The sequence below is a fragment of the Triticum aestivum genome, chromosome 6B, assembly GCF_018294505.1.
Source record: "Triticum aestivum cultivar Chinese Spring chromosome 6B, IWGSC CS RefSeq v2.1, whole genome shotgun sequence".
Lineage (NCBI taxonomy): Eukaryota > Viridiplantae > Streptophyta > Magnoliopsida > Poales > Poaceae > Triticum > Triticum aestivum.
The window spans coordinates 21,585,547-21,597,921 of NC_057810.1; the positions used below are offsets into that span (position 1 = coordinate 21,585,547).

Sequence of the window (12,375 nt, forward strand, 5' to 3'; positions counted from 1 at the left end):
GCACCTCTGGCTCACCCCAGTGTTTTTAGTCGATGCTAGATGGTCTACGGGTGGATGTAATTTTTACTTCTAGTGTTCTTTGTCTTGCCTTAACGGTCGATGAATAAATATTAGTATTTTTTTTTCTGAAACACGACTAGTCTTCCGTCACCATGCATGCATGTTACCTGGCTGCTCTGTTGGATTTTTTTTCAAAACTATCACCTTTTTTATAGCATTTTCGGAAACTATAGGACGTAATGCAAAAAAACCAAAACTAGTAGCCCGTCGGCCATCTTCTGGCCGAAGTAGTAGTTTTCGGCCACAGTTAGGCCGAAGTAGGGTTTCCGGCCAACACTTGACCGAAAAGTGGGGCACCTGGCCGAAAAGTTAATTTTCGATCAACTCTTGGCCGAAATAGACTTTTTGGTCAAGTCTAGGCCGAAAAGTACTACTTCGGTCTCGTGTAGGCCGAAGTTGCATGGCTCATGCTGAAATGTATTTTCTCGCCACCCATTTCCCGCCAACCCCTTCCCGCCACTCGTTTCTCGCCAACCCCTTCCCGCCATATGTTCCCGCCACCCATGTCCCGCCAATCCCTTCCCGCCTTATTTTCCCGCCAATCCCTTCCCGCCTTATTTTCCCGGCAATCCCTTCCCGCCTTATTTCCCCGCCAACCCTTTCCCGCCATAACGCAGTTATTGTTTCCCGCCATTTTCTCCTCTGTATCTATAAAACCCCCTTCAGCCGAAGGTGGATAAGCATTCCAGTGTAGTGTAGTCGAGATGTCCCATTATCTGTTCGATCGTAGTTTTCACCCTGGGATGAGCAGCACTCTTCTGAGTCTAGTTACCGATTTCAGGATGGACAATAGGATAGTTCCATGGGATGAACTCATCTGTAGTGACACCATAATGAATGAGTTGGCTCACCAATTACGTAGGTCTGGGTGGCCTGAAAGGACCTATGAGGAGGTACGTCAAGAACTTCTTAGGTTGCATGAAAGGTGGAAGAAGGTAGTGGAGCCGAAGAGTGAAACTTTCAGAAGGACTGCAGCAAAGAATACATTTTTATGGACTGAGGAGAGCGAGGACGACGCAGATATCTTCATGTCGCCGCTTCCGGGTTCTGCATCGTCGAAGGGCAAGAGTTCTGCATCGTCCAAAGGCAAGACTTCTGCATCCTCGAAGGGCAAGAGTTCTGCATCCAGCAAGGGCAAGAGTTCTGCATCGACGGAGGGCAAGAGGACCGCATCGTCGAAGGGCAAGAAGGCTGCATCAACGGAGGATGACGATGATGACTTCATGTAGTATGTAAGATGTATTCCAGTTGTACCGTTTCATTCAGATGTATTTGCATTATTAGTTTGTATTGTATTATTGTAGGGCATTATGTTCTATCTGAATTTCATTTTGTAGTATGTAAGATGTATTGCACAAGTTCAACTGGAATAAGAATGCGAATTAATAGTAATATGTCTCTCGCATACATAAAACAATATATGTCTCCTCATCAGATAGAAGGAAGTGCGATAGTAATACATACATGAAGCATGTCTCATACATAAATACTGACACACATATGCGAATAGTCTGAAACTAACATAGATAATGAGTCATACATAGATAGATAAGCATATCACTGCGGGGGACGGCGACGAGTCTGGGTCTTCCTCAGGCGAGGACCGGAAGGCGATAAGCGCTGAGGCGGTGGACGAGGCTCGCGATAACCACGACCATAGTTAACCTCGTCTGTCACGGTCTGTGTCTCCTGCGTCGGTGGTGGTGGTGGAGTGTGAAACACTGTCTGCGAGAAGCCATAAATGTTTGTAGCATGGTCATCATCCTCGCGGTCGCCCTCAAAGTAATCAGCACCACCACTAAGGATGGGTGACTGCTCTGAATGCATGAACGGTTGCGACTGGTTGCCGCCTGCGGTAAAGTAAAACATGTAAAGTTGATACAAATTCATGAACGATTACTACTCTGTTGAAAAGAATGTAGTGAGTAGGGTTACCTAGTTCCATCTGCTGATGCCAGTAAGCGCTCCCTAGCTGTGAAGGAGGTGGCTCATGCCAGGAAGAGCTCCCTGGCTGTGAAGGAGGTGGCTCATGCCAGGAAGAGCTCCCTGGCTGTGAAGGAGGTGGCTCATGCCAGGAAGAGCTCCCTGGCTGTGAAGGAGGTGGCTCATGCCAGGAAGAGTTCCCTGGCTGTGAAGGATGAGGTTCTTCACGGTGCACAGAAGGTCGTGGTTGTGAACGGTGCACAGAGGGTCGTGGTTCTGAATGCTGTACAGAGGGACGTGGCGGACGATGTGCTGGAGGAGGAAGTGCAACATCTGAAGACCATCTACACGTAACAGCTGCCTAAATCCCGCGTAGCTTGTCATCAAGACGCCTCAACCATGAGACGCCCTCTCGCGGTGGGATAGTTTCTCCCCTCTGATAGCGCCGCATTAAAGCGGAAACCTCCTCTCGCGCCTGTACTGTCAAGTCATCCTGTAGATGAAGAGTTAACCAATTATATCCTCGTTGTATGATAGACACCACGAATAGACATCCCAGTTTAACAAAAGACTCAACATATAAGAACCAAGGCATTTACCGCGTGGTGTCTGGTTCCCACAACAGAGGAAGTTGGGTACATATCGCTGGTGAGAGGGGCTTCGATCTGATCAGGAGCAGCTGATGGAACCAAGTAGATCCTCGTTGTATGCCGGTAACGCTGCAGATACAACCCGAACATTTCCCAGTTAAAGGCCCGAACCTCACCCCAGATATTTGTCGCAGCGGTAGTCCATTCGTCAACGTAAGGGGTAACGCTCTTAAGCCAGTAATCCATCGACTTGTTTCCTCCTAGGCGACTGTCCCTGATATTGACATGCGTGATACATGATTAGGTATATTATGAATGTATAGCTGACAACTAAAATAGTATTAGTACTTACTTGTGCACGTGGTCTGGCAAGTGTGGAATATCTGGAATCTCAGGCTCTTGATATAGACCGAACTGTCTCATCACCCTATGAATAGACATCTCCTCAACCGTCACATCGAACACCAACTTGGCCTTGGTCATCCAAAAGTGCCGATCTCTAGTGCATAATCCAGAAATCCCAACTGGGTACCTCGATGATATAGCCTGAGCCGAGTATGGCTCCCAGATAACTTGATCCTCGTGCAAACTATCAAACTGCACCGTGAAGGACGGGTAGCATCCCCTAACCTGACTATGCGCAAATTGTCTCTGTGCATGACAACAAATAAGTATTAGTAATACTATTGAATGGCAAGAAATAATTGAATTAAATATTACTTAATATAAAAGTACCTCTCGTCGTGCCCAAACAGATCCCATAGTAGGTAAATCGCCGATAGCAGGCACATAAGCCCCAACTAAGTCCTCCAAACCAAAAGGTTTATCAACGTAGACATAGGGTCGTCCAATAGGGAATCTCTCGTATGACCAGAGCTGCAACAATAATGGACATCCAACAACACCAGATTTTCTAGACTTCAACAAGCAAGCTTTGCACAGGCCTCTGTACGTAGCCGCTAACACAGCAGAACCAAAACTCCTCTGTAGAATATCCGCAGGGCAACGTGCGTCAGCTATCTCTCGTGCAATACCGATGAGTCGTGCATCGACAGTGGTCACGTGGTTCTCCGTAAACATCGTCTTGCCGAACAGCCAAAGAATATATGCCTCTAGGGACCGGTCAATCTGTGCCTCCGACAACTGAACATCGGGATATCCTAACGAGACAATCTACATAGAAACGTAATAATTGTATGAAAATCGGGCAACTAAAAAACAACATTTGTTTAAGTGGCCTGTGATGGTTACCTGAAACTGGCTCAACCATCTAAAAAGAGGTCCATGAGGATCGTTGTCTATGGCCCTAGCAGTCGGGACCACAGCCAAAAAACGGGCCTGCATCGCTGTTTGCCACCCAGATTCTGCCTCTAAGGGACCTATGGCAGCACCGGCCAGAGGTAATCCCAACAAGTAAGACACATCCTGTAAAGTAGGCGCCATCTCTCCCCACGGAAAGTGAAACGTATGTGTCTCTGGCCTCCATCTATCTACTAAGCAGGTAAGGAGTGACTTGTCATAAGAGAAACGTTTCACTTGCCTCTTGTGTAACTGCACTGGTTCACCTGCCTCATCTAAGTCCGGACCATCAATCCACTCATCTAATGTACCCTCAACCAGCCGTGCCAAGGGTAGAAGTCTAGCCCAACTTAACCTACAAAATAACAAGATTCTTAGCGGCTATGAAAAGTATGTCAAACATAGTAAGTCATTATATGGACTCCATTATATGCACACATACCTATCAACCCATGAATCGTGTATCAGCCAGTTAGTCTTTGGGGTACGAGTGACCAACACGTCTAAGTTGTTGCCCGCTTCCAATAGGGCGCCCCGGTGCTTTCTATCGATGTTACCATTAAGCAACGGATACAAAGACATATCTGCAATTCAAACAACAAATCTCAGGTGCAAATACAAACATAGTCCTGACATATTACAAATTAAAACATAGTCCTGACATATTACAAATTAAAACATAGTCCTGACATATTACAAATACAAACATAGTGCTGACATATTACAAATTAAAACATAGTCCTAACATATTACAAATTAAAACATAGTCCTGACATATTACAAATTAAAACATAGTCCTGACATATTACAAATTAAAACATAGTCTTGTGAGTTATTTCTTCCTCGTTCGCCCTACGACACATTATATAGCTTGTGAGTTATTTCTTCCTCGTCCGCCCCTTCGGCCTCGACTGCCACGACCACGTCCGCCTCTTGCTCTTGTTGTCGCAGCCGTCGATGTGGAAGCACTCGTCGATGCGGAAGCACCATCTTTGTTCAGGTTGGGACAATATTTCATCCTATGCCCATAAGCCGTGCATAACAAACATTGCCTGGTTGCTCCACCAGCTTTAGACTGGTCCATATCGTTCCGGATGCGACGGGCCTTTCGTCTGCCCCTACTTGTTCGCCGAAGGTCTGGATGCGGGATGTATACTCTCTCACCGTCGTTTACCTTGTTAAAATTGCCGACGACTCTAAACCCTGTCATCTCGCCTGTCCAGGTGTTGAGCACTGCCTCTTTTAAAAAGTATGGGGACACGAAGGAGATAGCATCCAATTCAATCTGGCCACAGGCAGCCAACAGAGCAAGGTAGGTGCAACAACTTCGGTTTGTTGCATGTACACTCACACGTTGGATAAAATTCCGTTCCAATTTTTACCTCGTGTGTCTTCACCTTATTTCCAGAACCAAAACCATCGGTAGGAAGCTGAACCTCATACCTCCTTTCTTGATTCCCTATGAGTCTGACAGTGTGCTTCTTTGCTTTCTCTATCTTCTTTGCCATGTATTCCATGACACGGCTACAATAAGGTGTGTTCTGATTATCTTCAATATGCTTCTTTGCTAACTCGTGCCTTTCTCTGAAATATCTCAAAGTGCCGTGGAATACAGCCTCCACAATAGCTGTGAGTGGCAATGCTCTATTCCCTCTCAACACAAAGTTATACACCTCTGCAAGATTGGTTGTCATGTGGCCATACCTAGCTCCATGTGTGTCATGCAGCAAAGACCAATTCACTGGAGGCTCTTTCTCTATCCACTCAGAAAAATTCTTTATTGCCCTTCCCTTCTTTCTCTTAGTATTAGGAGGGTCAATTGCTGGCAAGTCACAAAGACCTATTGGCTCCTCTAGCTCCGCGATGAGTGCTGCTAATTTAACTTGATCTTCTTCCATTTTCTTCCTCGCACGGACCTGCTTCTTAGTAAACTCATCTAGTTTTGACCAAATAAATTCGTATTTGCGTTGTTGGCTCTGCTTGTATAATTTTTTGAACAAGTTCATCAACCGCTTGTTCTTGAACTGTGAGAAAAAATTAGCCCCAAGATGGCGCATGCACCACCGGCTCTGCAAGTCCCTCCAAGGTGTTGGTTCGTCATCTGTTGGATTACGAAGTGTCTTCACGGCCTTCAGTATACCAGCATGTCTGTCATGAATGACACACACGTTTGATCGGTCCTTCACGATGGCAATTTTCACTTGGCGGAAGAACCATACCCAGCTGAGAAAGTTCTCACCCTCCACAAATGCCATGGCAAGTGGGATGATTTGATTGTTCCCGTCCACACCAATAGCAGTCAGAATTTGCCCTCTATACTGACCGGTCAGGAATGTACCATCCACAAACATAACAGGAGGACAATGCCAGAAAGCTACGATGCACATACCAAAAGAGAAGAACACTCGTTTCAACACCTTGAAATCTGGTATACTCAGCAACCTCATGTGTTGTACATTCACATAAGTGCCGGGATTCCTCTCCTTCAGTATGCCCAGGAGACGGACAACATTATCATATGAGTCGAAGAACGTCCCAAACCATTCCTCCATAGCCTTCTGCTTAGCCCTCCAAGCCTTCCCATAAGGAATGACATAATTCCATCTGACCTTCACTGCTGTCTGGATGTGTTTTGCTTCCATATCTTTCTTCTCTACTATCTCAGTATACATGAGTTGCGCAATGAGACTTGAAGTCAGGTTCGGATGCTTCACCAACAGGTTCTTCCTCACACAATTATGTGGGACGACAATGGTGACAACCCAGTGGATGTCATACTTCGGCACATGCCCGTGCACCTTCCCAGGACAACTTGTTTCAATACATTTCACGGTATAGTTTGTTGGACTTGATATGTGTGTCCGGAAAACCCTCTGCGTAGACATAGCCCACTTTATCACCGCATACTTCAATTTTTTCTTTGTATCAAACATAGCCCCTATCTGTACTTGGTTCAGATTATACTGCCATGGAGTCTCATGGCCATCGTTGACCGTAAGGCCAGTGGATATGTCCTGCTCCCATGCAGAAGGAATCGGTACCTCCACTTCATCCTCAGAATTTTCAGAATCCAGTTCCTCCACCAATCCATCCTCGTCCTCTTGCTCCATCACCCTCTGCATTTCATCCCCTTCCTCATCCCCGTCAGCAAAACCAGAACCAGCTAATATTATCGACTGGCTACTCTGCCCAGTATCAGGACCACAAACATTGTGTGGCACGTACTCCGACTCTTTCTCGGGTTGGCTAGCATACACATCTTGTGGCTGTGACCCGGATAAAACAATCTCGGTCACCACTTCACTGCCCTGACCGGTTTCATACCCCCTGTGGAGTTGTACGGCATTCTCCTCCTTCGGCACAGGTTGCACAAGTACATATGGGTGGATTCTTCGGTCTCGGCAGCGTCTTAACAGGGACAACCAATGTTGGCTCCTATCTACCGGCATCAACTCCCACTTGACATTTTTACAAGATTTGGTCCACAATGCGTGAATACTGACGGAACATACTTCAGGATCAAGCCCGAAACTAGTTGTCAGTCAGTACTTCAATTGTCTAATGTCCAGTCTGTCCGGGTCTGCTAGTGTCATGACGCCATTTTTAAACTCGCTAAGATCAACTCCCAACTCATTATATCGAACGTTACCAGCGCCGTAGTAAACAGTCAAATTTACTGATTCAGACATTTTCACCTGTCAGACATTGTCATCTTCTCATTAATCACAACGAACACTAATATTACCCGCTACACTGACTACGCGCTAAAATGCCACCACAAACATATTAACACTAACTAATAAACTATACAATTTAGAGAAAATTTGTGACGCCATGGTTATACCTTCGAAACGTGCGTCTCTTCCGGTCACCGGCACCGGCCACCGGACAACGGCAGCGCCGCCCACTCGACGGCCGGAGGTTCAACTCCGGTCACCCCCCAAGCTGCTCCTCCTCCTCACCACCTCCTCCTCCACAGCTGCTGCTCCTCCTCACCACCACCTCCTTCCCAACCGGACCTCCTCCACCCAACCATGGCTCCTCCCCCAAGCGCACAAAAAACTATCCCATAACAAAAAAAAAAACACCATAGGCCGGTGGAGAATGCTATGATCTATCTATTCTGTGCGTTGGTTGTCTAAATGAGTGCAAATTGGAGGAGATCAGGGAGGAGACCGGAGCTCTACAGAGAAGAACGAGAGGAACGAGAGAACGAAGAGGCGAGCAGGAAGAGGAAGGCAACGACGGGATTGGCCTTATCCAGACCTTTTCGGTCTAGGCCTGGCCGAAAAGCTTTTCGGCTGCGGGCTGGCCGAAAACGGCCCACTTCGGTCTAGGCCTGGCTGAAGCTACTATTTTCGGCCCAGCCCCAACCGACGAGACCTCTTCGGCCCAACAGAGGTTCATTTCGGCCTGCAGCTGGACGAAAAGTCCTTTTCGGCCTAGTTCTGGCCGAAAACTACCACTTTGGCCACCACGAGACCGACAGGGTCATATTTCTGGTATATTCGCAATGGGTACTATAGTTTCCGAAAATGCTATAAAAAAGGTGATAGTTTTGAAAAAAAATCGCTCTGTTGCCATACAGTCGCGTAGAGATGCATGCACGCATGCATGGATCACTCTAGAACTTGTGTGTGGACTGTCACCGGGTACTCCATGCGAGCGCGATGCATGTGGCGTGCAGTGAGTGCACGCCGGCAATCGAAACGAGAGGGCTGCTAGTGACGGAGGTACATGAGGATGCAGTGGTCATGTCCGATGCTTACTGCTAATGATGGAAGAAGCTACGAGCCATGCTTAACCACAGAAGCATCCATCCCGTGGTCTAGTTTGGTCTGAAAGAGTGGCCGCCACGGAATGGGCAAGTATAATAGAGGATTGGAAGGTGTGTGGAGACACATGTTCACAATACGGCAAATAGTAATGCATAATGCTAACAGCGATCGCAGGGAAGAAGAATCCGAGGAAGCCATCGGTTTCGGTTCGCTGAATTATTCGTGCATGGTCTCCTCCTCCTCCTCGACGGAATCTAGGTTTGTCGCTACATTCTACGTTAGCAGCACTACACCCTCCATCTCATAATATAAGAACGTTTTTGACACTATACTAGTCGTGCTATGTAGTGATGAACAAAATCACACTTGTACAACAATACCCCAATCCAATAATACAGAGATGTATTGGAATTAGGATAGACCTTTGCCGAAGCTACTACTAATTATTGGCAAAAAAAATAAAGCTACTACTAATTGCTATTGGCACCATCATGCAGCAGCAGGAGGGGGACCGGTAGGAGTAGTTGTTACATACTGATCGATTTCTCTAGAACTTGATGCTGAACTGGCTGCTGACCGGCTCCAGCACAGCCTCATAATCCCTTCCCGACAAGGGTGAGTCAGCACGACATGGATGTCATGTGGCGTGCAGCAGAAACGTACGAGAGGCTATTCATGAGCTGTTTGCCAGATTGAAGATCGTGGCCATCCCTTCAATTGTTTGGCGTTGGTTTGGTGATGCAGCAAAGCAGGCTTTCGTTTTATGAAAGAGGCCGTGTAGGCAACAGAAAGAGTAAACTAGGACCAGAGACGCCTAAGGCCCTCTCCGATGCGGAACCCCAAACCACCAGCAAGCGTCTAGAACAAGCTGTTCAGATGCATTCTGCCATTCAACATGGTAACCCGTCGGTCCATGGAGGCAAACTGAGGGGGAGGGGGTTTACGGGAGTCCAGACCGCGGCCACGTAGGATTCCTATAGCCTCCATCCACTCAAATCCCCCTCCAATCCACTTTTATATCAATCCGCCTCTACATCTTCTTATTTTGCATCCGCACCCTTCAGTTTCAAAGTATTGCTTCTTCTTGCTCTACATATTGGTTAATTCATTTGATGAATTAATTTTGCTCTACATGTTATATAGCCTGCACGCCCTAACGTGCTGTAGTATAGGACCGAGAGCAGATCATTCACGCGCATAGATTCTTTTTTTAACACAGTACAGACACAAACGCTCATATACATGCTCATACACTCACCCCAATAAACGCACACACGCACACCCTATCTCTATGAGCACCTCCGAAAGACTGAGCCGGCATATCATTTTGAAATTTATGAAGTCACCGTAGCCACCTCGTCGTCGACGGAAAAGTCTTCTCCCACTGAATGTGCATTGCCGGAAATTCTAAAATAGTCCAGAATAAATACGAGCACCAGGACTTGAACCTGGTGGGCTGGGGTTATACCACAGCCCTCTAACCATCCAACCACAGGTTGGTTCGCACGCGCATACATTCTTGGATGTAACTCAAAGGAAATTTGTGTGGGACAAGATATATTGACTCTAAATCGATTATCCTTGAATTTGGAATCAATGAATTCAAAATACTTGTTGAACATCCGGTTATCTTGGATGTAGTATTTACATTTGAACTATTGCTAGACTAGGTAAATTTGCATGCTATTTATTAATGAATTGTGTTATTTTCTATAATTAATTCTAGCGTTGCGATCTTTATAAAAAAGACACACATTTAGGAGACAAGGATGGCCGATTCCCGCATCAGTATCTGCGAACGGGTCTGGCAAAATATGTGTCCGCCGGTTCCAGACGATCCCCTAAATTTAGCGGTGTAAAATTATATATGGCTTAAACATTTCGTCGAACACCTGCTATGCATGTCCGTGCCTAGAGGCGCCGATCATGACCACCCCGGTAATGTTTTGGCCTCTTCCACTAAGGTGAGAATGATCCATCACTAGTGCAGAACCGGCCTTTAGTGCCGGTTCGTGACGGCCTTTAATGCCGGTTCGCCAACCGGCACTAAAGAGTGGGGACTAAAGACCCCCCCCCTTAGTACCGGTTCGTCACGAACCGGCGCTAAAGTGCAAACACGTGGCACGAGCCAGGCCCGGGTGCGCGTAGGGCTTTAGTACCGGTTGGTAACACCAACCGGTACTAAATGTTTTGGTGTTTTTTTTAGTTTTTCATTTAGTTTTGTGTTTTCAATTTAATTTAGTGATTGTTTTACATTATAATGAGTTGTTAAATCATTAGATGAAAGTACCGCGGATTAGTTTCGACTGAAGGATCTAGCTAGCTAGCGATAAGTGATCAAGTATATGCTATATCGATATTATACTTGATCACCTAATTAGGTGATCAAGTATAATATATATGGATATGACATATATATACTTGATCACTTAGGTAGGATCCATCCAGCTGAAACTAATCTATGGTTTCTTTCATTAAATGATATAATAACTCATCATCATCATCATATTAATATAAAAACTCTTGCATCATATCATCAACATGAGTGTATGTATACTCTACTAGCTAGCTAAAAATCATCGTAGTCGTCATTATCACTATTTAATCATCATAGTCATTACGGCTATCTAATCACCACCAACAATAGCTTAAAGAAGAAACATTCACTTGTACCAGAAGCAAAAATATCATCGAGTTCAACATTATTGTCTTGATATTATAAGCGTTCATATATATATAACACCATAAAAACAAATCACTATTTGAGATTAAGTTCAGAACGAAGAACACGGACATGAAAGGACAAGTACTAAGAGCAGCATGAACTAGCTAAATCACTTCTGCTAGCTACTCTTTCTCTGGTAAAATAGCATAGAACATGTATAGCTCTCCTGATTCATCATACTAGAGCATGCGGCTGAACCTGTCTCCTAATCGTGGGCCGCGCTTCTCATTGCTGCCTCCTAATACTTTTCTGCGATCGTTAACAATTTTTCTCCAATCTTTCACTATTAAGCATCCATCGCTTCTAGAAATTCTGAATGCATTCATGTGCAATGCAGGATATCTTGGCCGTAAGCTAACAATTGACATGCGACCTTTAGTCTCGATCCCCTGAGGCACAACTGTCATCGGGAGTCCCTGTTGAAGAACATCGTATAGTACTTAATTAATATACTTAGCGATGAAAGTTTAGTAAAAAAATTATGTATGCAAAAGATGCACTGAGGACAAATAGTAAAAATCTTACCATCATTCCTAAATAGATGTGACCTTAGTTCAATACCATCATTATTGGTCGCACATTTTGAGTACTAACATTTCTAAGTGCAGGAAGAAAATTTGTCTTGACAGTATGAAGATCCTCAAGCCATGAAACATAATGACTTATCTCCTCACAGTTTAGTTCAGCTCCGGGACAGTAGTAGGTCATGTCCACCAAGCGCCGGACATGTTTGCTTGAATGGAAATAAGTTGTCAATAGAAATTAATTGTCAATTATTTTTGAATAAGCAATATCAAAGACAAAAATATAGTTGAGAAGAACTCACGTAATGGTAGAACTGGAGGCATCTGCACATCGACCCATATGTCTCTATTACCTTCAATATCATTTTCCGGACGAATATCAAAGGTGATAACCATACCAGGCTCAAATGCATAAGCCTTGCATAGTGCTTGCCAAGTTTTGCATTCAAAATAGGTGTACGCGTGTGCATTGTATA

General features: G+C 45.3%; 1 protein-coding gene across 1 annotated transcript; it reads right to left on the reverse strand.

The window, feature by feature from the left end:
* Positions 1-1,663: 1,663 nt before the first annotated feature.
* Positions 1,664-3,700, reverse strand: LOC123133199 (serine/threonine-protein phosphatase 7 long form homolog). Its single transcript, XM_044552732.1, has 5 exons — positions 3,309-3,700; positions 2,926-3,224; positions 2,583-2,847; positions 1,996-2,476; positions 1,664-1,910 (listed from the first exon to the last, which is right to left on the reverse strand). The coding sequence occupies exons 1-4, from the start codon at positions 3,651-3,653 to the stop codon at positions 2,345-2,347; spliced, it is 1,041 nt and encodes a 346-aa protein (XP_044408667.1). The 5' UTR covers positions 3,654-3,700; the 3' UTR covers positions 1,664-1,910; positions 1,996-2,344.
* Positions 3,701-12,375: the final 8,675 nt, after the last annotated feature.